This window comes from Schistocerca nitens, chromosome 11 (genome assembly GCF_023898315.1).
Source record: "Schistocerca nitens isolate TAMUIC-IGC-003100 chromosome 11, iqSchNite1.1, whole genome shotgun sequence".
In the NCBI taxonomy this organism is placed as follows: domain Eukaryota; kingdom Metazoa; phylum Arthropoda; class Insecta; order Orthoptera; family Acrididae; genus Schistocerca; species Schistocerca nitens.
In genome coordinates, this window is record NC_064624.1 from 38,497,627 (window position 1) to 38,524,836 (window position 27,210).

The 27,210-nt window shown below is 39.2% G+C and overlaps 1 protein-coding gene across 2 annotated transcripts in view; it reads right to left on the reverse strand.

The window, feature by feature from the left end:
• Nucleotides 1-20,009: 20,009 nt before the first annotated feature.
• The window catches only part of LOC126213063 (zinc finger protein 43-like), a 173,432-nt gene continuing 166,231 nt past the window's right edge, over nt 20,010-27,210 (reverse strand). Inside the window, exons 7-11 of one of the 2 annotated variants that reach the window (XM_049940642.1) lie at nt 25,815-25,913; nt 25,606-25,704; nt 25,394-25,492; nt 25,175-25,274; nt 20,010-20,295 (exon numbers count right to left, since the gene is read on the reverse strand). In XM_049940642.1, the coding sequence (XP_049796599.1) occupies nt 25,665-25,704; nt 25,815-25,913 (139 nt within the window). In that variant the 3' untranslated portion in view covers nt 20,010-20,295; nt 25,175-25,274; nt 25,394-25,492; nt 25,606-25,664. The remainder of the gene's footprint in view (nt 20,296-25,174; nt 25,275-25,393; nt 25,493-25,605; nt 25,705-25,814; nt 25,914-27,210) is intronic. The other variant, XM_049940644.1, reaches the window with a different exon arrangement.

Genomic DNA, 27,210 nt, shown 5'->3' on the forward strand with positions numbered 1-27,210 from the left:
TGACGAAAATTTTTGTACTGAACTGCGAATCCTGTCGTAACAGTTACCTTCCTGGGAACTACCCCCAACGACGTTTCATATGGTGTCATTCACAAGGAACAAGGTATGCTCATGTTTAAAATTGAAATGCCATAACGTAAAGCTTGTGACATGGATGTGAGCCCAGCACCTAATCGGTTTGTTAACGAAGTATGTAAAATCAGAAGTTAAATATCAAATGTTTTCACTAACACCGAGATGTTGGAACCTTAAATGACGATATAATTGTTTTTGCCTGACTGGGATTCGAACCCAGCATGCAGGGCCGTCTTTTTCTAGCCAGGAACAGACGATAAATAGCTATTGTTGGTTCACCAGTAGCGAGATGTGCGCTTGTTTAAGCTAGACATCAGGCGACGAAAAGTTCTGTGCTGAATGGAATTCAAACCCCGCATACGTGGTCATGAAGGCACTTTAACTATCAAATTCTTTTCGAATAATAGCTAGGAGTGGCATGTTCGTACTTTCAATGATGTGATGGAAAATACTTTGCTGGCTAGAAGTTGAATCAACAACATATCGCCGGCCGGGGTGGCTGAGCGCTTCTAGGCGCTACAGTCTGGAACTGCGCGACCGCTACGGTCGTAGGTTCGAATCCTGCCTCGGGCATGGATGCTTGTGATGTCCTTAGGTTAGTTAGGTTTAAGTAGTTCTAAGTTCTAGGGTACTGATGACCTCAGAAGTTAAGTCCTATAGTGCTCAGAGCCAGCCACAACATATCGTCGTTGGTGATCACAACGAACACAACGTCAAACCCAAATCCGTTTTCGCCAGTAGGATGGAGAGGGATGTTTGAACTTGAAAAGATGTAAGGAAACGTTTGATCTTGTGATAAAGAGCTCATCATGTGGCTGTGAGTTGAAACGAAGACGTTACAGCTGACAACGCACGAAGAGACTTTGAAAATGCTACTATTTTTCACTAGTAGTTCGGAGTGCACATGCCAGGGCTTGAAATGAAATAATGAATATTTTGTGCTGATTAGGATTCGAAACCAGATAGGTGCCTTTCGAGGAGGCCTAGAAGAGTTTGCAATCTAGGGGAACATAGTGAAATCGAATTCGAATCCCAGTCCAGCACCACAATTTTCAACGTCTCAGTTTCAAATAAAGTAAGAGCCTTGTGAACTTACATGACCATTGGTTCATTAAATGAAATACGTTTTCTAGTTTACGACGGCTTGCTGGTGACAGAGTCTCTGCCTTCCGGGGTTTCTCCATCTGTCACAGCTCAAACGAATGCGGCTCTGCCCTAGTCGGCAGCGAAGGGATGTTACCTTTACTGCGGATATTGAACTACGGAGCTTACTGGCGTTCTGCACTTGGCGTTACTAGGGGTGAAGGAGAGTTACTTGTGTGTGTTAAAAATCTACGCCTGACGTGAGATGTGAACCTATACGTTTTACACATCAATAGAAGATTAATCCAACAGGCCACAGAACCCCCTGCCAAGCACATAATTATGAATTGCACAGTATTCATTTAGATGTAGATGCAGATGTCAAGTGACGGGTAACAGGAAGGAGAGCGGGATCTGGGAATGGATAGAAGTGCAGAAGTGCAAAATATAAGCGTGAAATGCTTTCAGAGTATTGCTTACTTAGATGTGCGCCACAGTTCGTTTTATCTCAGGACCGAGAGATAAGGAGGGACTGTTTTCAGAACGAAGAATGAGTTATAGGGAAGGAGAGATCAAAGAATACGGTTTCATAGGTGTTGAGAGGAATGATGAAGAGTAAAGACAGCAGCAATTAAAAGAGAAAATGTAGTGTCAATGGAAACCGCTAGATTTGTTTATAAAGTTTTGGGGGAAAGAAATAAAAGGGCACTTGCGGCGGTAGTGTCAGAGAGAGAGAGAGTGTTTGAGAGAGAATAGAGGAGATATTAACAACGAGTAAACATAATATTAAATCGTTTGCGTATTGTGTGGAGGATGGAGGCTCTATTCATGGATGGAAGGGAAGAGAGAGATGTATTTGAAATAATAAAAACTACTTTGACAGAGTCCATCTACGCTGATTAGTTTGTAAGTATCTAGACAGGGTGTAAATGAAATCAAAAATAGAATATTTAACAAACTGTATATTCAAAGAAACCCACTTGAATTAAAAAGGCAGCTCAAAGGAAAACTAACCCATATTGTATCTTTTCTGTTGCCACGCGATCTTCCACTAGCTCCCAATGAGGAAAAATGACGAAAAAGAAGACATAACAAAACATTTTAAGGATTCTAATATTTTATCCACAATCCTTCATTATTTTGTACTTCTATCATGCGTCTTGGCACAGAATGTATAAGGCGTCGGGTGTAACAGCCTGAAGAAGCAACTTTCTCCCAGGCTTCCAGGACACAGTCTCAAAGAGCGTCCGCAGTAGTTGGTTGGTTTCGTGGCCAGTCCTCTGTTAATGTTCTGGCGGCCTCAGCCCACATGTCTTCCGTGGGGTTCATATCAGCCGCCCGTGGCGGCCAGTCCATGAGGTTGACGCCAATCCTGGAGAGCCGCTGCTGAACAAATGCAGACTTGTGAATGGGACAATGGTCCTCTTGCAATGTGACGTCCCCTTCTGCGTACAGCATTCGCACTGACGGAATCATCACATTTTCCAATATGTGGACATACTGCACGCTGTCCAGAGTTCCTTCTGTCGTGTGAAGAATTCCCGCCCCTCTCGCAGAAATCCAACCCCAGCAGGTAACAGATAGCCGGCTACGTCTTCTCGTCGTGGTTACATATTCGCGTCGATGGCGAGTCCCTTGCGGCCTGTAAACAATTCGTGGACCGTCGTTACTGGTGGAAAACACCTTCTCATCAGCGAAAATGACGTTGTACCACGATGCCCTCATATGGAGCTCCGCCAACGCTAGCCGGTATAAAACATTGTCTTCACTGTTGTTTCACGGCAGATCGTCGTGCATGCAGTCCAGCGTCTCTCAGCCTTCGGCGAATCGTCTCACTGGAGCCGGGGTAGTTGGTCTCCCGCCGCAACAGCTTCGCGTTCAGGAAGGGATTTTCTCTGCTCCTAGACACGAGGTCCCTGTCTTCCTGCTGTGAGCTCACTCTCTTCCTGCCTGAGCCAGGAGCCCTGTTGGTGGTGCCTCTTTCAAGGCAGATCCTCCACCATCTCGTTGCAGTGGTATGTGGTACGCCATACCGTCTGCCAGCTTCTCTGATGGAACATCCTCCTTCTTCAGTGAGATCGACGACTCTATCTCGAATAGACCTCTCCCAGTGAGCCATTACGGCAGACTGCCTGATGTGTATTTCTGCTTACCGCTCTTATACTGATTCCAGGAGAGGAGGTAAACATATTTACGTCAAACGGAGCGGCAGAGGCAGAGGCATGCGGCGCAGCCGTGCTGGCTCGTTCCGGGCTGTTGGCTCACCAACGCCACCGCCAGCTCGCTCACCTCCGTCTCGCCTCGGCCAGCCTGGCTGGCCCGTAGCTCGCGAGCCGCGGCCGCGAGCCAGGGCCGCAAGGCCACGATCACCCCTTGAAGGATCAAAAGTTACACCTAACCTACCCAAGTCTGTAGTATAAACTAACGCAGCTACAGCTGTTATGCTATAGCATGTGGAGGCACACCTACAGTTGACAATTCATACAAATATTTGACGAACAATACGTTCAAAAATACATTTATTTTAAACATAGCTACCACAAAATATTTCACCTAGCTAGCAGTAAAATGACGCAGGAAACTATTCTTTCTTGTAAGCGCTTTGCATTAGATGTAGCCTTAAGAAAACGTGTATTCAACCACGACAACAAAGCGGAATGTAAAAGTAACAGGTTTGGCGGCAGCATCTCCAAATGATAGTATATACGTAGTATATAATACACCTTTTGTGCACTTGTAACATGTACTCAGTTTCTCTGAAACAATACGTGCTTAGGTTAGTTAGGTTTAAGTAGTTCTAAGTTCTAGGGGACTGATGACCTCCGAAGTTAAGTCCCATAGTCCTTAGAGCCATTTGCACCATTTTTTTTTTTTTTGAGAAAGGCCTTAAGGTTTACAACTAAACATGCTACTCCTAGCTACTACTGAATACGAATTTGATTACTAACGTGTCTTCATAACCATGTGTGCGGCGTTCGACTCTCAGTCAGCATGGACGTTTTCGTCGCTTTATTTCTAGTTAAACGTGCGCACAACTCGCTGATGGTGGACCAACAGTGCACATCTCTCGTCTGTTCCTGGTTAGACAACGACGGCGGTAGGCGCCGGGTTCGAATACCGGTCAGGTAATACAACTTCAGTCGTCATATAAGGTTCCAACCTCACTACTGGTGACAAACTGTGATATCAACATTCTGATTTTACGTACTTATTCAACAATCCGATTAGGTGCTGGGTTCGCATTCTTGTCACCAGCATTACATGATGTCGTTTCAATTTTAAACATGTGCATCCTTTGTTCCTTGACTATGCAACACTGTACAACGTCTTTCAAGGTTAATTTACCAAGAAGGTAATTGTCATGTTAGGGGTCCTGGTTTCGTACAAACATTATCCTCATTGAAGTTCAAGTTGAGAATTGATAACTGATACTGGTGCAAACGTCAATATTTGTCGTCTCTTTCTGCCTAATGCTCGAGTCTCGATAAGGCACAAAGCTTTGCTTGGTTAACAATGGCTTTATGTTCTGGGTTTGCATTCCGGATCCAGAACGAAGACATTGGTCATGTCATTCAAGGTACAACTTTGTGTACAAGTAACTGTTGACGAGTAATGTGAACAATGATATTACTTGTGATTCGCTGTTAATGCTGGGATTTCCGTAGAGTGCTTGCCGCCGTTAATCACGTTTTCTTTTAACTGCTTAGTATTACATAAAGTTGATGCGAAACCACTCCCCATTAAACGTTGAACGACGTTCAGCATGTGTTGGGTAAACCTTTTGGACAGCAAAGGATTTGTTTCCAATTTCCATACAACTTTATAAATCCATATACTGTCTCAAATATTTAATTGTGCCTAAGGATTACTGAACGATTTATGTGACAAAATTAGTTGTCCCATAACGTTTGAAATGTCACTTATTGTAATTAAGTTTAGTTTACAAACGTTAAGGACTGTCTGCTCTCTTCTGTACTATCATGGTGTTGCTTTACATCTGGACGGGCTGTCATAAAGACCGGAGTTCTCTAGTAGTCTCTAGCGGTATCCATTGTGTATCTTACAATGACTGTACTGTGTAGGGTTGCGACGATGTGCAACACAGATATGCTATGTTGGTTGCATACATTCAGGTGCAACCTACACGTTGGAATTCAGGGGAGACCCACTTTTTCTGCTGTCTAGTGTACATGTACTCTCAGATGCAGTGATAAGAGTGTAGTGATTCGACTTATGAGGACCAAAGTTAAGTTGTCCAGCCAATAACATAAAATAAAGCTCCACAAGCTCACGTCTCGACAACAGTATTTCAATTATTTAGACGAGTCAGGAGACACGGACGAAGACTTTGACTTATTACCAACACATGAAGAATTACTGACGAAGGCTAATGAATCTGATGGATTAGGTGACCGACAAAGAAAGGAACTATACGACCTGTTGACACAGTTTATCAATGTCTTTTCTAAGAAACCGGGAATCATAGCCAACTATGTATTCGACATGAAAGTTAAGCCCCACAGCACCTCCTGTAAAACCACCTATGCAGTTCCGCAATCCCGCAAGGAAGCAGTACGACAGGAAAGCCCCAAAATGTTAAACTGGAGAATAGTTGAGCCGTCTATCTCTCTATATTCGAGCCCATTATTGTCTATATTTAAACAGGACGGAAGTGTTAGGATTGTTCTAGACGCTAGGAACATCATCAAAATTATTGTTACTGTGTGTACCCGACCGGAAGCATTGGAGGAGCAACTAAAAATGTTTTATGGTATCAAATTTCTAACCTCCATCGACCTTCGAAGTAGCTATTGGTAGGTGAAGTTATCGCCATCTTCAAGGAAGTACACAGCCTTTATCTTTGCGGGTCGGTCATATCAATTTTGTGTTGTACCCTTTGGCTTGAATATTAGTTCAGCTGTCTTTATTCCCGGACTTGACCGTGTCTTAGGTCATGATTTACTGGACAAAATAACTGTCTATGTCGATACTCTCTTCGTACCCTCGACTTCATGGGAGGAACATCTTGACTTGATTTGAAAAATCTTCGTGATGTTTGCTAACTTTGGCGTTACTGCCAATTTACAGAAATCAAAGTTTGTAAAGAAAGAAGTAAAATTCCATGGTCATATCATCTCTTCTGAGCGAATTTCTCCCAATCCTAACAAACTGTTTGCTATAAGGAACTTCCCTGTGCCCTCTACCAAAAGACAATTAAAAGGTTTTCTAGGGTTAACGTCTTTCTTTCGTCGCTTTATACCAAATCAGTCCATGAACAATCCAGTGTTGCACAATCTACTAAAGACAAACGTTCATTGGTTATGGACCTCTGAATGTCAACCAGCCTTTGAAAAACTCAAACAAGCTCTTCTGAATAGCAATATCCTCACTCACCCAGATACGAACTCAGAATTCTGACGCCTCATTTCAAGGCTTGGGCGCTTGTTTGTTCCAGCTAAAGAAAACTGGCGATAAAGAAGAGATTAGGACAGATAGTTTCGCCAGTCGTGTGCTGACGGAGTGCGAGAGATCTTACTCTGTTACGGAGTTAGAAGGATTGGCAGTTGTAAGGGCGTTAAGCAGTTTCATTTATTACATTTATGGTCATCCGATCAAAGTATATTACGACCATCAAGCTCTTAGTTTTCTCCTCTCGCGTGCGCTCTATCATCCGAGACTTACTCGCTGGTGCCTATTTATGCAAGGGTACAATTTCGAAATTGTTTACGTGAAAGGCAAGAACAACATCGTTTCAGATGCATTATCACGCATGCCGGAAGGTACACCGGAGCCTACGGAACTTGTAGATCAGGTTTCCAATCACAAGATACACCTTGATCCCTTGAATCGTGATTATTTTCTACGTCTTTGCCAACAGATGGGTAATCTGCGAGAAAGCGACCGTAAATGTAAGAGAGTCAAACAGCTTCTACAAGCCAACCATCATTTGTCGAAATTTTATAAATCACACAATGGTGTTTTATTTCATCGCACATCTATGTTGACGGAGCAATGGTGTGTTTGTATTCCTGAGGAGTACGTTGAATATCTCATATGGTACACACACCTATCCTGGGGACATTATGGCCCTGAGAAGTGTAAAAGAAAGATTTCTGCCTATTGCTACGTTCCCAATCTGCATAAGAGAATTCATAAACTGCTAAGCACTTGTTTAACCTGTCAGAAGGCAAAGCCCTTTAATCTTTCGAATGTCATACCTTTGAATCCCATCTACACTAAGCGTCCTAACCAAATAGTCAGTCTCGACTACGCAGGTCCACTTCCGAGAGGAAGAGGAGGTGCTAAGTATCTTGCTGTTTTGCTAGACCTCTTCACTAAGCGCGTGCGTTTATACGCGATGAAGTCTTCCAGTGCAAAATCTTTAATAAGACGAATAGAAAAGGATTATTTTCCTCGTTTTGGTAATCCGGAAACCATTTTGTCTCATAATGCTTCAAAATTCGTTGGAAAAGAGTGGAGGCTGTTTCTTGCTAGTAATGGTATTCCAATTTCAAGATTTAGATCCCAAAGTAACCTGACAGAATGAATCTTCAAAGAATTTAATCGATTTATTCGCACCTATGTACCAAATCAGCAAACACGGTGGGTCGATTTCGTTACTCTCGCGGTTCCAGACTGTAGCGTGTAGAACCGCTCGGCCACTCCGGCCGGCTTGCTATGTCAGCATGGCGTGATTTTGAGGTATATTTGACGATTCTTTGGAAGTGGATTTGTGCGACATTTTAATACTGAAGTCAAGATATGCGGCGTGGTTGACATTAAAAGCGGTGTAGCCAACGAATTAATTTGCTAAACTGATTGTTTCACCTATTATCTATCTTCGTATCTTTTATTTCTTTGCATTATCCTATTGTAGTTTTCTTCTTTAGCATTCTTACCTTTCTACCTTACCCGGTAGGGGAAGAAATTTGGAAATTGGTTCAAAACACTTGACGTGTGTATATTGGGTGTACTGACGATCGTGGTTCATTGGTTAATGCGTATCTGCAGTTACTTATCGAAACATGATGTGAATCTGATTTGCTGTGAGCAAAAGCAGCCTAGGAAATATGAACAATTTTCCCGATTTCTATTAGATGAAGTTTTGAACGTGAACTGTTCGGCACACCAAAGAGGGTATATTTTACTGATTATTGAAGTAACGGAGTAAATTAACAAAGAAACTAAAAAAAAGTCTGATACAGAACAATAATAAGAAAAGAATCAGATTTAAAATACATATAAAATCCTAAGTGCTTCAGAAGCACCATTCATAATAGCAAACACAACTTTCGTTAGGTCTTGGACAGTAGTTAAAAAAGCTATGTATATTTTGTAAATAATCATTTTATGATAAGTAATTTTAACATTATCTGTGCTACTCTGTGGTATAAAGACACCTATATGGATACGTATGGACTGCTGCGTATGACTCACTTAATGACAAAATGATGGACACATATATAAATTGGTGCGTGTAAAATCGTAATCTGACACATGTATGGACACGAAAAACTAGTTATCTCTTGTATAAATCAAAACTGTGATAAACGTATGGACACGTCGGATATTCCGAGGGTGAAGAAGCATTATAAGTATTCTCACGTTGCAACGACGATACAGTGGTTATCAGACAAAGGATAGACAAGCTATTGTACTCACTGCAATGGGTAAACGTAGTCATTTTCATCGACGACGGTTCTTCGTCGCTGGTGCGGTCAATTTACCGTCCAGGTTGACCATGTCGCCTTGAATAGCTGCTCCAGTACCCAGGATTCAACAGAATGCACAAGTTATAAACGATTGGTAGCCACTGAACTATCTGCCTCGTGCAGGACGCGGACTGCCAACGCTGTTAAACCGCGTGACTGTGAAGCACTGTGGCAACATTCAGTGACTGCTCGCCGGCCCGAGCTCAACAATAAGCATTCCTCTCCATAACGGGCGTGAGCATGCTCCAGATTTGAGATGAAGATGGAAATAAAAATAATAAAACGGTTAATAAACTACACACGAGTTTACTATATTTACATAAAAAGGACACACATGATGACTTTTCCCTAATTATGAAATTGATACGGCAATATTGCTAAATACATTGCTTAAGAAAGACCTGTACAAGACGAAATGTGTTTTACTCAGGCTTGCTAATGAAAGAATGTGAAACCTAGATATAAACCATGAATAATATATAATATATAATATATATGTGCATAGTCTGTATAGTAATTTTTATTGTCTCAAATTCTTACTTCATACTCCCTTAGATTAAGATACTAGTTAATGAGCAATACCTAATACAGATTTTTTTCTCTGCATTTTCATGTGCTGAGACATGAATTGGAATGAGATTAAGACAGCCAACAAACTGACACATTCGCCATTAAACCAGTCATCAACTTTCCTGACTCCCGACACGACCCAATGGATCGTCAAGTCAAGATATATCACTTCCCCCTTCAAAAAGTGAAATTCCCATTGTTTTCCACCAGATGTGAAAAGGTGATCCCCAATTATAGTGCAGTGATAATAAAAGGTGATGAAAGAACTCCCCTGTGAAAATCACCCGAGTTCATAAGAAATACTCCTAACAACCAAGTGAAGAGTGACATCGCTACGAGAAAGACTGATAAAAGTTTCATTTTCTGTTCAAAAGTTTCCTCTTGGTTAAGATTAGTGTACTGGATCTTTTCAGAGAGAAAGATTTTGGGTAGCCTGCGATTCATTTAAGACTTGCTGCTTTTTAAATATTATTTTGTGAAAGTTTTATTTATTTATTTCTTTTATCTATAGTATTTTGTCTAGCTATTGCTAAAATCTTCTTCAATTAAGCCACAGTCAAAGGTCAGATTTTTATCTGATTTAATGCCCATTGTAGCATCGCTACTTGTATTACAAATTATGTTACACAAAAAGGTTCACCGTCTTTTCCCAAGAAGGTTTTGTTTAAAGAGTTCCTTTATTTTAGAGTGTAAAAGGTTTTAATTGCTCATTCTATTTTCAGGCATGTTTTATTATACTTGCTTTTCTGTGTGTTTTAGATCACTGAAGAGTGTGATACCCTCTGTTTAATAACTGATATCTGTTTGAGAAGGGAACATGTTTGGAACGCCAGACACAGCAGTTCCTGTGTAAAAACTGCTGAAAACTGTGGCAACAACAAAGGAATTCTTACCTAATTTAATGTTTAAACTTTACAGGTTGTAGAGAATCATGATTGCACATTTCTCGTGACTTTTATTGTTGTTAGTCAAATTTCTAAAATGGCCATCTTTCTATGAGTTACTTGGTATTATGAAAATATGAAAAGGTGTTGTAATATTATTAGGCTTCCCGTCGTATGAAAGCTGTGAGTACCCTTGGAAAGGCATTCACCTAGCTGTGTATTAAATGATCAACTTATGACGTGAGATCTATGCTTTGAAAGACATTTGTTTTAAATAATTTACGTATCTGTAAAGATGCGCATCTAGCGCGAACGCTAATACATCGATTGCGCAGTCAAAGAAACATTTTAACAGAAGCAGAACTGAGCGTTCCGCTTCGATCTAAATAAATAAAAAAAGCTTTGTAGATCTTCAGATTTTATCCTGCTTCTGCTTGCAATGTGAAAGCGTAAAGAAGGTCGTCTTTAAGCCATACAAGTGAGCGGTCTTACCAGCGTGCAGACAATAGTTATTAATTAATAAAATTCAAGTAATTTACGTTCGATACTCTAAATCGGCAAGTTATTGTTATGAAGGTGTTGACCGGTGCAAGAATTGTCCCGAAGGAAGGAGAAAAGTAATGACTGTAATTTGTGACAAAAACGTGAACCAAGAAGGAACAGGACAGGCTGAAATCTGACCGCACTATACAGGCAGAAAATTACTTATGTAAATTATATTGTTTATAAATAAGCCCTAATTGCTTGTGAGAATTATTTGAATATATTTAGTGTTTACCAGACTTCTTATTCTATTCTTTTCCTTTATATTTTTTTCACCCCCATGCCATAGTATTTTTATAAATGTCAAACAGCCTTTACTACACCAGAGAATACTGTGGCATCCTGGTCGTAGACAGAAGGCCGCTCCTTGTCGTCTATACAACTCATAGCTGCCCCATTTATTAATGATTTCATTTGCAAATGCAATTTTTTTATTGTTCATTGTTAAAGGTCCCTTAGGTAATTATAAAATTCATACTGATAACGTAAAGGAATCCTGGTTGTTCTTTTCCAAGTAATTGAAGCCTTTGCGTAATCGAAACCTAACCTCCTTCTGACAGCGATCAGGAGCCGACCAGAAGGTGGACGTCTTCGGCCTCTTCCGTGTTTCCCGTGGCAAAGCTGTGCCAAACTGGGAACACAACAATCTAGTATGAAACACAATATATATATATATATATATACATATATATATATATATATATATATATATATATATATATATATATATATATATATATATATAACTATCAGATTAAAAATGATAAAATTGAAATACCTGTAATATTTTTTTTCTTTTATCATACTAGATGTGGCGCCAGAACAGGGACCTAATAAAAAAATTTAATGTGTTCTGTTAGTGTTTCATGACATCATCCAGTGGAGATCGGGAAGCCGTAAAGGATGTACTGAACAAAACCGTGAAAGTATTAAAAAATTTCGAAAAATAACAGCAGTGCGCAAAACGACGGATGTAAGTACGGATTACACTACGCATAGAATTTCGCGTCTTGTATCAAAAAAACTGATTTCGGGAATTTCTTTCCTTACTGCTTCATTTTAACCTATTGTTATTAATTTCCTTGAAGAATTGCTTATCTACGTAGTTAGAATTTATTTCTGATCATCTCTTCATGCAAAGTTTATTTGTTAGCATTATTAGCATCTTCATTGTTGCTACGGTTAAGAACACAAGATTGATGCCATAATAGTAGGAATCAGTGTCTAGTAGGTGATTGTCACTTATTTTCAAAGCTAGGTGCCATCTTGTCTTCTACCCGGTATAGCTCTGCAATTGTCAGCTACCGTGGTGTGACGTTTGACTATCAGGCAGCATCGCAGTGTGCGCATCTCACAGTTGACGACCGGCGTGCCGCGAAAGATTTCTTTGAGCAGTTACGTCACAAACTTGAAAATAAACATGGCAGATTACAGAGGCAAGCCGGCAAACAGTGTGGATGACGGTGATGACACAGTTGTCAAGTCATACCCACTACGTTCGTGAACGGGAACAGGTAGATCCGATTCACGAATGGAGAGAACTGCAGACGATGATAGTGTGCGTGACATATCGTCACAGCAATCATCGTCACAGCAAGCGGGAGAATTTCCTATGGTTGAAATGATGAGAATTTTTTTTCAAGGAAGAGAACAGGAGAAACTGGAAAGGGAAGCTTATAAATTACGAAAACAACGTGATAGACAAGCAAGGGAACAAAAAGAAAGGGAAAAGGAACGGGAGACAGAGCGAAAATGGTTTGACCTAAATACCACCTCTGTTACTGGTACAATGAAAACTCGGTTACATAATGTTGATGCCAACTTAGAGGCAAGAATAAGGACATTCACGGTGGAATGTTTCACCAACTGCGACATGGTCGCGTATACAAACAGTGATCCAATACTCTCAAATGTTATTTATTTCAGTCTTTGATCACAATATGAATTCATTTTTATTTCAAAGAATTTCGCGATTAATATCCCGTAGGCCTTCGATCTCGAGAAATAAGTAAATATGAAACAAAACATGAAACGCCTATGCAATTCTGTAAGGGCAGCTTTGGATGCAGAATAAGGTATTACTTTAGTTTTTTTTTTCTTTGTCTTTGTAATACAAGAAAAAAGAATGATAATGGTTTATTCTGTGACTACTACTTTAGTCATCTGTTTTTTGTATGCTTTACTGGGTTACATTATTGGTTACTTATGTACCTAAATAAGACTATGTGATATATGATGGTTACGATGTTTGATAAAGATGTTTACTGGTTTTTCATACTTCTTTACATTTATAACGACGTTTGTCTTTTACTTAAATGCTCTGTTAAATTGTGCTTGGTCTACTTTCATTTAAGTGTTAGGTTTTACTGTAACAGGGTTTGATAAACAGTTCACAATGAGGTTCGGCTTTTCTTTGTGCTACCACTGGACTAGAATAATTCTCTTTTTTCATTTCCCGAGATCTAATTACAAAATTGTTATGTAGTGGCAACTATAAAGGTCAAGAAGTTTGGTGAGACATGCTGGTATATACTTGTTTCTCAGTTTCTGTGGACGCCCAGTGAAATTTTCTACTTTCATGTTAACGTGCCATGGACTAAACATTGCATTAAAAAAAATCTCAAAATTCCACCAATTTTTAAAAGTGTTATACCTTCTGTACAGTGTAAAGTATTCTGAGCGTTATATGTCTGTTGTGTGGGTCCCTGATTAGTTTTGATTAATGTTAACTCCCACTCTCAAAATAGAAATTGCTTACCATGCTTATTCAGTGGTATTGACATAGTGCATTAATTTGTCTCACGATTCCGAATCTCATTATGACAATCTAAGTGTTTGAGATATTGTACTTTTTCAGCAGCTCACTGTGCCGTGGCGGCGGTATTCCCGATCGATTTTCGATCGCGCCTCCTGGCAGTGGGTGGCGCTGTCTCTGCCCAGTGACATGTGTGCTGGCAGTCAAGCTTGGGCGCGTGCGGCGCGAGCATTGCCTTTGGCGTTGCACGGTGACTTGCCGTTGGGGACAGCACGGCTCGAAACGAGACCAACCGATAGAATTTCAAGGTAGCTAGAGCCAATAGGATTGCTTCGCTTTGGATGAACCTGGCGTGGACAACTTTATCTTTGGTGTTTACATGTCATCTTCAATAACATGGAATGCACACGGGCAAATCTTTTCAGATAGTTATTGTTTTTCTCATTTATAACTGAAATTAGGCATTAATTTTAGCAATAAATAGTCTTGTGATGTTGCCTTTTCACATGTAGATATACAGTTAACGTAGTTACTGCGAAATTCCTTATGTTAGTAAGATAGTTACCGTTTTTGCATGCGGCCAGGTGAAACGTGTTGACAACTCTTTTTATGAGCAACAAAATTACGCATCATCAGTAAATACCTGTTTTCCTTGCACCGACAGTCTTTTAGTGGTACGATTGCTAAGGAGAGGAAGACAAAACACCTGTTTGGCAACAGCTTTTTGACGATTTCTCAACTATACTAGTGAAATGTTTCGTTACGTTTTTATAAGAAGTGCAATGGTGTATTTTGTCACTGCTGTTATTTTTGTGAAAAAAGGGAGGTAAACATAACGTGGACCATTTTTCAATACGCATGTGCTTATCATGCTGGAACATTCACGTATTGTTTAGATCCACTGATATTTTTGTAATTTGTAGCACTTAGTTTAATGAATATATGTCTTGACGAACTTTGTTGCTCGCTACAATTATTTGTTTATTTTGTCGTTAAATGATCATTTTTCTTATAACAAAAAAATGGCAGTGTATATGCCGCGAAAAAATCACGTAAAGCCAGTAGAAAAATAATTTGTAACAGTGCAATGTAACATTCCTTTGAGAGTTTCAGTTTAGTTTCTTGTGGATATATTCAAAGCCATCCACTTCTGCAGCTTTTTCGATATCCCTCCAGATTAGTAATAAAGAGTTATTCCTGTGACAAACTTAAATCATTATGTTGTATGCAGTGTCAGTACGAATCACAAGAAACAATTTTGTACACAACAGAGAATGGACTTTGAGATTAAGGTGTTCGACTCTGGTTTGTTCCGTAATTTTCGCACTTTAGACATGTTTTAATTCTCATTATATTTGGGCCTAGTGAAAGTGGTTAAGATTTTACACATAAAGGGTGTAAAGCAAAGTTGTCCCATTCCCTAACTGTAGCTTCACACACACGTACTGCATGTAATGTTTAGTGGCTTTTGTTCTGAAAGTGTTACAGTTAGTGCAGTAAACTGACTGGGATATGACATGTTCCATGGTAGCTTAACATAAGTAGGGTTGAGGCACCACTGACGGCCCCATTAAGGACAATACAAGGCAGTTTATACGATTGCTATACAAAATTAGTTTACAGATTACTTCAGTAATTCTATAGTTTCAAATTCTGTGGGGAGCAAGTGTTCTAAATTATATAACAAAAGCAAACGAAAATAGTGAACATGAAATTGCACATTTCCCCAATTTTTGCCACGTTAAACCTCACTATGGCCAGACATTTACTTGCTTTTGGCTGATACCTATTGTAATGCAACCGAGGCTTTACATAATTTCAGAATCTATTAGGAGAAAAGCAATTTATTCTTTGTACTAACATCATGGTGGCCACCAAATTTGAATTTTCAAATTCATTGTTGTCATGTATTATATTTACTGTATTGGGTTAGGCATACATACTACACTAGAAAGAACAAATTGCTTGTTTTAAAAATATATGATGTCCGATATGAACCATGTCAAGTTGTACACCACATACAGCATGACTGACCAAGTGGAGTGATCATCTGAAGGATAGTGCACATCAAAATGTAACATGGTTGCATTTATGCAACACTAGCTGTTTGTTTAAGCCATACATATTAGGGTCAACTGAAGGGTTAAACGGCCAGTACATGAAAAAAGTGACACAGAACAGACAGATTAAAATCCACAGTCACATCTCATGGATTAATGATGGTAGAATGTTAGAGTTAATCTTGAAAGAAAACTTGAAGTTTCTCATTGAATTTTGTTAAGGTATTCATAATCTTGCATTGATTTGTTTACAAAAAATTCCTTTTGCAACAAATTGTCATTACGCTTACACTATGCAAGATGAAGTTAGAGAACTGTGTATTAGCTATATTTGAATAAACTGTGGCGACTCATCAATGATTACTTGGTGATGTGACAGTTTGAATGTTTGTCAAGAAAGCTTATTTTTCATCCCATCAAGTCTGTCAAGACAAGTGATCAAGTGTGTGTAAAAGGTACACCATACACCCTGCATATCCCTGCCCATCTGCATTAGGTACCCTGCAGGTTTGACATTGACCGGCCATTCTTTAGCACACTAACCAATGTATACTTTCTCAAACATCAATTTATGACATAATTTTAGGTGCTTCAGCTGACTCTTTTGTTTTCAGGGATTGTAACACATTATTTTCAGATTTCATTCCTTTTCTGGATAATTTTTGTTCTTGTTGTTTTTCAGTTTCACGTAGTTGCTTCTTTTGTCATCTACGTACAAGCAACTTGCATTACACATAGACAGAATTAAACTTCTGTTGATTTTAAAATTGTCAACATGGTGCAAGCATTATGAGCAAGCATACTTTTCACTCTAACTCTCAACAATACACGCAAAAACTTCCTGACAGATTAAAACTGTGTGCCAGACCAAGACTCGAACTCGGGCAAGTGCTTTTATCTGAACTACCCGTGCATGACTCAAACCCCAAACCTCATTTCTGCCAGTACGTCATCGCCTACTCAAGTTTGAGTCTAGCTCCGGCACACATTCTCAATCTGAGGGGAAGTTTCATATCAGCGCACATGCTGCTACAGAGTGAGCATCAATTCTGGAAATACATTCAGAGTTTACTGAAAAACCTCTTTCCACAACAGCATTTCCAGGCGAAAGTACTGACATTATTTTAAGAAAATCTACAATATTACAACATTATTTTGTGGAAATGTAATGAGGTTCATCCAAACAACTTTCACTTACTTTGAAAAATGCCAATTTTTTCTTTTTGAATATGAGCATCGTTACAAATATTGACAAATTGTTGTTTGACACAAACACAAATTTTCACCAGAAAGAGAATTTAAAGTCACAATGTCAATCTTTATGCAGCTGTTTCTTGATTTAAATCTGCTGATGGGTCCAAATATGAAATGGCATGTGTAGGTTTATATTTCAGTGGTTCGCCTTCAAGTAGCTTTTGTATTATACCAATAATACAAGAATGGATTTCTTCTTTTAGCCTCAAGATGTCAGTCGGCCAAGTCCTTAACTTTCTTTTGGTACCTTTGCAGTAAAATCCAAAATACACGAAGCATTGTGCAGTGATCAGATTCTTAATATTCTTCATGTGAGCTTACATGACGGATTTTCCAATTATGCAAAATGTCTGAACTGACAACTTGCTGCATTAATGAGGTGGTAAAAGCGAACAACTCATTACACAAAAAATAAGCCATAGGTAAATCAGTAAAAAAACACATAAATATTTTTGAAAGGATGTGGTGTCACAGTGAAAAAAAGCCAATTTTTTGTCTCCAATTGTTAAGATAAAGTTTTCAAACACTCTGAATCAGATAAGAGTTTAATTTTAAGCCAATTGAGAAATATAAATTCTTAGATGTGGGAGAATTTTGAAGCTAGTTTGGCCACATTTTCTATCCATTTTATGCCACAGAATTGCAAAGGAAAACCTGAAGACACTATATATTCTATATATTGACATCTTTGTGTAGGCAAATCGTCAAACACACAATACAAGGCTCTGAAAATGGTGGTCTTTACCAATTTGTTTGTGACACTCCAGTTTTAAAAGTGCAATGAACTATATACGGGTTACAACCACCTAACTGCAAGAGTTTCATGTTACCAGAAATTTATTTTACTTCATTATTCAAAAACGTCCAAACTGCAAAATTTTAGGAGTTTCTGCAAATTAAAAGGTCCTTTCAAATTATAGGCTCTTTGGCATTGAAAGGCAGAATCAAAGTATCAGGTCGAGATCTGTGACTTGTTTCAAATCCCAAAAACTAACATGGATGTCCATTCGTTCATTGTTTTCTTTTTTCTTTTATTTTTGTATGACGTCGGTGCTGTATACAGTCTGACATAAGTAATGTGTGGCCATTGGCCACATAATTTTCTGAAGCTGCTCACATTTGTTGAGTGAAACTACTCAAAATAAAGAAAAATTACATGTGACTTGTGGCTGGTCTACAGTTCCAATATCCATCAGTCGCTGGTTCCCTGCAGATGATGCTTGCTTTTGCTATCATGAAATTGCGTTTACAGCTTACACTGCCAATGTAGAGTAACTCATACGAATTGTCTCTCATTATTACCTTTTACTTGGCACACTTAAACATTGCAACACGTAAGATACACCTGGGTCATCAGGACACATTTACATTTTTAGTATGTTATGGGAAAAAATTAAACAATTGATTGGAATTTAAATGTTAAACTTTTAGTTAGGATTTATTAGTACAATTTTAAGACTATATTCATAATTTGTCATCATATCTTACAGACTTTATGAAGTAATACAGTGATGTACAAAACACACAGAATGTGAAAAAACAGTTTCAAAAATTCTACACATCAGCTACAAATATTAAGATACACAATTGAAACTTCACATTTAAACCGAAAATACACTCCTGGAAATTGAAATAAGAACACCGTGAATTCATTGTCCCAGGAAGGGGAAACTTTATTGACACATTCCTGGGGTCAGATACATCACATGATCACACTGACAGAACCACAGGCACATAGACACAGGCAACAGAGCATGCACAATGTCGGCACTAGTACAGTGTATATCCACCTTTCGCAGCAATGCAGGCTGCTATTCTCCCATGGAGACGATCGTAGAGATGCTGGATGTAGTCCTGTGGAACGGCTTGCCATGCCATTTCCACCTGGCGCCTCAGTTGGACCAGCGTTCGTGCTGGACGTGCAGACCGCGTGAGACGACGCTTCATCCAGTCCCAAACATGCTCAATGGGGGACAGATCCGGAGATCTTGCTGGCCAGGGTAGTTGACTTACACCTTCTAGAGCACGTTGGGTGGCACGGGATACATGCGGACGTGCATTGTCCTGTTGGAACAGCAAGTTCCCTTGCCGGTCTAGGAATGGTAGAACGATGGGTTCGATGACGGTTTGGATGTACCGTGCACTATTCAGTGTCCCCTCGACGATCACCAGTGGTGTACGGCCAGTGCAGGAGATCGCTCCCCACACCATGATGCCGGGTGTTGGCCCTGTGTGCCTCGGTCGTATGCAGTCCTGATTGTGGCGCTCACCTGCATGGCGCCAAACACGCATACGACCATCATTGGCACCAAGGCAGAAGCGACTCTCATCGCTGAAGACGACACGTCTCCATTCGTCCCTCCATTCACGCCTGTCGCGACACCACTGGAGGCGGGCTGCACGATATTGGGGCGTGAGCGGAAGACGGCCTAACGGTGTGCGGGACCATAGCCCAGCTTCATGGAGACGGTTGCGAATGGTCCTCGCCGATACCCCAGGAGCAACAGTGTCCCTAATTTGCTGGGAAGTGGCGGTGCGGTCCCCTACGGCACTGCGTAGGATCCTACGGTCTTGGCGTGCATCCGTGCGTCGCTGCGGTCCGGTCCCAGGTCGACGGGCACGTGCACCTTCCGCCGACCACTGGCGACAACATCGATGTACTGTGGAGACCTCACGCCCCACGTGTTGAGCAATTCGGCGGTACGTCCAATCCGGCCTCCCGCATGCCCACTATACGCCCTCGCTCAAAGTCCGTCAACTGCACATACGGTTCACGTCCACGCTGTCGCGGCATGCTACCAGTGTTAAAGACTGCGATGGAGCTCCGTATACCACGGCAAACTGGCTGACACTGACGGCGGCGGTGCACAAATGCTGCGCAGCTAGCGCCATTCGACGGCCAACACCGCGGTTCCTGGTGTGTCCGCTGTGCCGTGCGTGTGATCATTGCTTGTACAGCCCTCTCGCAGTGTCCGGAGCAAGTATGGTGGGTCTGACACACTGGTGTCAATGTGTTCTTTTTTCCATTTCCAGGAGTGTAGATTTTACATCATAATTATAAACCAAAAGAAAAGATTAAATTCAGTATAAAAGTTTCTGCAGGCATAACTTACAAGAAAATTTTACTGTAACTTTTAGCTGAATGTACTGCAATTATAAAAATATTTCACAGTATCATGAACTGTAATAAAATCTTAGTTTTTGATAATTAAGTTTCTTTCCAGTCATTTTCAGAAACTTGATTCATCCAAACTTCCAAAACCGTTTGCACACAGAACAATGGAACTTCCAAACACAATGGTGCTCGACATCTGGCACATGATACAGTTTATCTGTGATTTTCCTGGCATCACAGGTTGCTGAAACATCAAATCAAAGGCAAAATAATAGAGATTTCAAGGGTATAGTTGCTCCAAAATTCAGTCTACCAGTGCCATTTATAGCATATAATCAATCCATTTCTTCACACTCTTATCTGAAAGCCCCCAAAAATAACAAAAACCAACAATTATCTTGATTTACGAATTTGTCAGTTACTTTTGCGACAGAATTTTGATTTACTTATCTGGTAATGATGTAGTCTTTTCCAATGTTTCTGAGTACTATCTCTGAAATAATTTCATTGTTGAAAAGCAGTTCCCAAAATGAAATCGTCCTTTTGTTTAGCTGTATGCAATGTCAAAAGGCTACATAGTAGGCAACATAGTGTTAAGTACTTGAACAAGGTGAAACAGATCAATATAGAGAATCTGCCCTCTTAGCATATTGTAGTACAAAAATAGTATCTAGAATTAACGGTGTGTAAATATTTTATCTGTTGCTAATTTGACATTTCCTGACTTCTTCTATAAAGCTTTTAAGTATACCAACATTTCCATTCAGACAATGGATCCAAATCACACCATATCTCTTCTGCCAGGTATTATTTCCAATCCATAGCAGCACAAAGAGGTAAAATAAAGATTGGCATAGTGTAGAATACATTGAGTAGTTCTATTTCTCTCTCAGTGAAAACAAGCAAATTGTGCTTAATTTTGAATGATACACTCTTAAATAATATGCTTGAACATGTTGCTGAATATAATTGATTTATTTAGTATATGCTTAAACATTACTACTATTAACTATTGTACTTCTATGGGACACAGCAGGTGACAATTTTTGTAAAGTCATACAATGTAGACTTTCATGACCAGCATTTTCTTGAGTCAAAATTTCCAGGTTAAAAGGCCATGGTTGATGTATAAAATTACTTCTTCCTGACATTTCATCTCTAACTGCGGGAGACATCTTCCGAGGTAGAATGGAAGTTACCATTGTACCTCTGAAGATGTCTCCCGCACTTGGAGTAGTAGTTTTATACACTGACCACAGCCTTTCAACCCATAAATTATAGCTCAAGAATTCTTGTAAGGTTAGTATTATCTGATGGAAACTATAAATAAGTGATGTTACCATGAACAGTGCAGTGAGCTTATTCAGTTTCAATAAGTTACCTGTCTAAGAGAAAGCAGCATAAGACATCAACAAGGCATGGCAAATGAGACTCATTGCACCTCAAATGTACGGAAAACCAGAATTTAAATACTGATCATCCTGATCTGGAAATGTAATACTGTCAAGTATAACCTTTGTTAACTTTGCAGGTGAGACTAACACAGGAGATAGGATGATGTTTTACACTATATGTTGTGGAGGAAAAAGACACCATATTATCCAACTGTCGACATCCCACAGCAAACAGTCGAGCAATGGCAGTTTGTCAGTTCCAGATGGGTTAATCTCAGATTTTACTTTGGTAATTTATTTGTTTTTAAAGAACACATTTATTGACATATTTTTGGCAGTAAATAAAATACTTAAGAGTCACTGCCCAGTTTGGTGCTCTTCTGACATGCACTGAGCACAGACACACAATGGTAGCACTAGTACATTATGTGTATCGAAAGTGTAATCAAGTATATTTCACAAGCCAGTGGTGAAAACTGCAAACAGTTTGGAAGTAGTAAGGAATGTTGCCCTAAGACTTTATTAATTTTAGACACAATTAACGATTAGTAAAGATTATTGTGGCACAATGTGTAACATCACATGACATTTACAAGCCAAATGTAATTAATCCTATTACAAAACAGTAGTTATGCTTCAATATGGAACAGTAAGTGGACAGTGGATAATATGTGTTCAAAACAATGAAAAATTTGTGAGTTCCTTCTCAAGCACTGGAAATACTATAAGAAATTGTGTGAAAAGATAATCCTAGACGACAGGATTCAAGAACAACCACATTAATGGAACTTTGGATTAGAAATTTAGGTAATACAGTTGCTCTGAAAATCACAGTAGAGAAGAGATGCACAGCAGCCTCAACGTAACCAATGCTAAGAACAAAAAGTTAGGTCCAAATACAATCAAGTGTGCACACTATCAAATAGTTATTTGTAGGACATACTGAGAATCTTTCAACTTGACACATTCATCCTCACGAATACTACAGTGTCTATTGGTGGCCACTGTCGTACCAGGAAGCTTGGTGCAATCTTATGGCACTTTAATTCTCCGACTCGTCACAGGACACGTAACTTATTAACTTATTGCTGCGCATTAGCTGGTGCACTCATGCTCCTTGTGGCATGACAATGAGGAAGTAAGAAGATATCACGTTTATATGGGTTAAACTTTACTTACGGCTTAGGCGCCCTCGTGCAGTGATGTTGGCAATGACCATGCAATGCTGGAAATTATTCTCTAATATTTCATTTCTTGTAAGCACTTTTTCTAAATGTTTGCTTTACTAGGATAATTAATTTACTGAGCAGATGTGGGTACATGCAAGAATATGCCAACCATAGAGTAGGAACAGGATTAATTATTTATTTCATGGTTGGTCGCTGTTGACATCAGCACAAGCACGCCACCTGAACTGCAAGTAAAATTTTACCATTGTGTGTAACTGACAGGGTGAAATGGCTAACAACGAAACAGGCATCCAAAGTTAGGAGGAAAAATCCCTGAATTCTCAAAAGAAGCATTCTGGCTATTAGTCTGGAGGGAGTTTCAAAAATGGTGAAAAAACCAACCTGTGTTGTTAGATTAGGAATTGACTGTCACACCAACAAATGGAAATCTAGTATGTTAAGAACTGCACATCCACACTCTCATTGGAAAACTTTTAGTCTCATCACATACAGTACGAGCCTCTTACACTCCTGAACACAGAACAAAGTGAAAATCAAGGCATAAAGTAACTACCATATTATCTGTTGTGAACTTGCATGTGAAGATTATCTATATATATATATATCCTGAACACAGAACAAAGAGATAATCAATGCATAAAGTAACTACCATATCCCCCAACAATCAATCCCCATGAAAGGTCTACTAATAGCATTTAAAAAGTTCACTGCACACCATGGCAGCTAGCAGAATTAAACTTTGATTACTTTGGCTAATAATATCTTGGCTAATTGTGTTGAAATAATTTTTTTTAAAACCTTTCCAAACATCAAAAATGTTGCATGCACATATCAGGTGCTGAAAAGTGGTGTGAAGGGGGAAAAATGTCAAAAACTAATGTTTATAATTTGTGGGGACAGTAGGAAGCCATTAAACTGGCATTATGTCATGTAGCTACTCAAAGGTTTCAAATATTAGCAATTAACACATTCGCTCTTGGCTTATGAATGTACTACTAACTTGTAATAAGTGTCAATTGCAGAATATGTTAAGCATTGAATCAAGAGTAAACAGAATATTGTGTTGCTGGTCATTGCTTCAACTTACAGAGACAGTCTTCACAAAGAACACATTTTTAGACATCTGAGCGGCATGGGAGAGAATTATGGAGAAAAACACTCATACAAAGTGAGTTCACAATCTTGCCTACATACCGTACGGCACATTCTGAGAAAATAATAAAATAAAAGGAACAATGTTGCTCTAAGTTGAAAATAATTCAAAGATCCTAGCACACATCCTAACTAAAAAAAAGGTTGTCTGCACTTGACCAGAGTTGACCAACATGTCTAGTACAGTCACACTGACTGACAGCAAATTACCACACTACTGAAGCACGATCTGTCCAATATGAAGTGCAGCACCTTTGACCTTCACTCTGAGAATATTTCCCTGCAGCTGCAGGTGCCCTTGATGTTGGGATTGTAAACACTATGAAGTACATCTCCATATAGCCGAACTCTGTATCTAGCAATTTGGCTAGGTGTCATGGTCAATGATATATGCTTCATCCTGTACAATCTGCACATTCTGCTTGTGCTTCTCAGAGGCATAGTCGATGGTGTAGTTCCATCTATCACATCCATGCTGTCTCACAACCAAACTGTGTTTTAGAAATCTATTTATAGTGAGACATAACTTGAATGAAAATTATAAAAGTGTCGGGTATTTTCTATGTTGACAACTTCATTTACTTCAAGCTAAAAAGATTGTTCAACTAATCAAATTTTTGAAATTATGCACTAAACGCCGAAGATGTTAATATCTAGTGGTGGTTATATCATACTGAGTGCTGACTACCACACTGCGTTGTCTTATTTAGCCTTTTCATTTGGTGTTTACTGCATCTGACACTTTCTCCTAAGTGAGCAAGGTAAGATTCTCTGAATTCAAGTTTAGTGAGGAGTAAAATAAAGTGTGTATGACATTATTATAAAGAAGACTATGGAGTGAAATTTAGCCTTATTTAAAAACTATTGCTAAATATAATTCTTGGTGTAATTTGCATGTAATGTCCATTAAGGGTGTAAAATGTAGTGTTTTTTATGGATAGGATGAAAGAGTTTTTGTACTATCTGCAGTGATTCAAAAGTTACAACATTTTTTTAATTTCCCAAGTGAAGTGTACTTAATGTGCAAGGTGTACTGGGACACGTGAACAAATCGCCAGTGCAGACAACATGATTCACAACAAGGATGTATGTGATCCTGATACAGTTTAATTTGTAACCAAGACAATTGCCTATGCCTGTAATGTGAAATATTGGCCATAATATCATCAATACAGAAAGAATGCATCACACTATTATATAGCCATATTTGTACTAATTTATTTTGTGAAGAAAAACCAGTCTGACAAGTGGTAAAAAATTTCAATTAAACAAAAGGACACTCGTCTTTGGTATAAATGAGAAATGGAATTTCATAAGGAAGGTTGTAGTCGGCAAGCAAAATTTCAGATCAGAAAGGATGCACAAATACTGCCTGAATTTATAATACCTTTCCATAGCCGTCTTGTAGCACATGTGCTGTAGCAAGGGAAGGCACTGATACCATCTTATCCTGCCCTGTCACTGGTTTAAATGTGGGAGAACAGCACCTGCAATCAGCATTTAAAACCAGATTGCTATAAATAACTTACAAGGGAGTATGACATAAAGCTGGAATAACATTTTATAATAAAGAGATGCACTAATGCCTGAATTAATAGAAAATCACCATTTCTTGAGCTGTGTAGCAACACACGCACTGTACAGATGGATGGATGTTGTACCACCACAGCCTGTTTTGGTATTGGTTGAATTTTGGAAGTTGAGCCTGCAAGCAGAAATGCAAACTAAGTTACAGTAAGTAATTTATAAGGAGCTGTGACAAAAATAAACAATGGCATAACACAGAGGTGGACTAATATCTTGATTCATAGTACGCACTATTCCTCGGGCTTCGTTTCAGCACATACGGTGTAGCGAGAGACGGACCAGATACCACCTCAGCCCATTTTGCTATTGGCTGAATCATGGGAGTTGAGCCTGCAAGCAGAATTGCAAACCGGATTGCTGTAACTTACGAGGAACTATGGCATAAAACTAGAATGATATTTTACAACAAAAAGGTACATTAACGCCTGGATTTATAATACGATTTGTCGGGCTCTGCTGTAGGGCACATCCTGTAATGGGGGATGAATCTGCTACAGCCTCTGTATTTCTTATTGCTGGTGGCTTTTGAACAGTTGAACCTGCAAACAGAATATTATATTAGACTGCTGACATTAACAGATAATAGAGTACTGGTTAAATTTTACTTATAGCTCAGGCAGTGTGGTGCTGTGATGTTGGCAATGACCTTTTATTTATTGTGTATATTTTGTTTCTTGTAATTACTTGTTCTAAATGTTCGCTTTACATGGATAATTAAATTACTGAGCAAACAAGGGTACATACGAGAACCTGACAACTAGATAACAGGAACAGCATTAATTATTTACTTCATGGTTGATCATTGCCAACATCAGCGCACTATGCCACTTGAGTCATACGTAGACTTTTACCAGACTGCTTAATTACAAGCATTTTTTGTTACAGGGATGTATGTTGTTGGGTGGGGAGGGGAGGGGGGCACTAGTAACATACCTTTTTCCACAAGTGCATCTTCTTTGTCTGCCAGTAGAGATAATTTGATTAAACTGGATTCTTCTGAATTTGGTAGCACCAGGGATGCATTATTACTCCTTTTGTTTTTCTTTGTAGAGTACAGTCTACATTGAGGTAAAATCTTTTGTGCTTGTTTCCCTTCTATTTGCATCGGTGCCTGTTTTTGCTGCAACATTCCGACAGCTACAGTTGCCTTAAGTGATGATAACATTTTCTTTAGCAGTTTCCAAGTCATTTGAGGTCAGTTCAGATACAATACCAGAAAACTCTGCGATAAGTTCCCTTCTTTGTTCTGACAAAGGTACAGAATCATTACCACGTTTTTCGTTACCCCCGCAAGTATTTCTGTTTTCTCATCTACAACAGAAATATCTTCACTCTCAATAAGTGTAACTTCACTATTTCCTGGGTGTTCAGAAGGCTGCTGCTTTAACTGAGTCTGGCAAACACTATGTATGTGCTTGCACATATTCCATTTGATGGTATAGTCGATACATGAACAAGAATACCTATGAATGCAAGCCCTACATTTAATGCACATCAATCTGCAGTTGCACTGAAAGTCATTAGCATTTACAAAATAATCTGTTGACCTTCTTGAAGAAGAACGCACTTTCCAACCAGAAAACTCCATAGTAATGAAGTCCTCCTTAATATTAATCCCTGATTTATGCCGAAGGCGAATGTCCTTAAGTTTACTCGTCAGTTTACCTTTATTTAGCACAATAAGCCTGTCAAACAGCTTGTGCTTCACAAATGACATCAATGCAAAAATAGCTTTGTCTAAATGTTTGACACATTTACTACCTAGTGCGATGCATTATTTCTATATGCATGTTGGTATTGATTCCAGCATTCAATCTATGGCAATATGCCCAACAA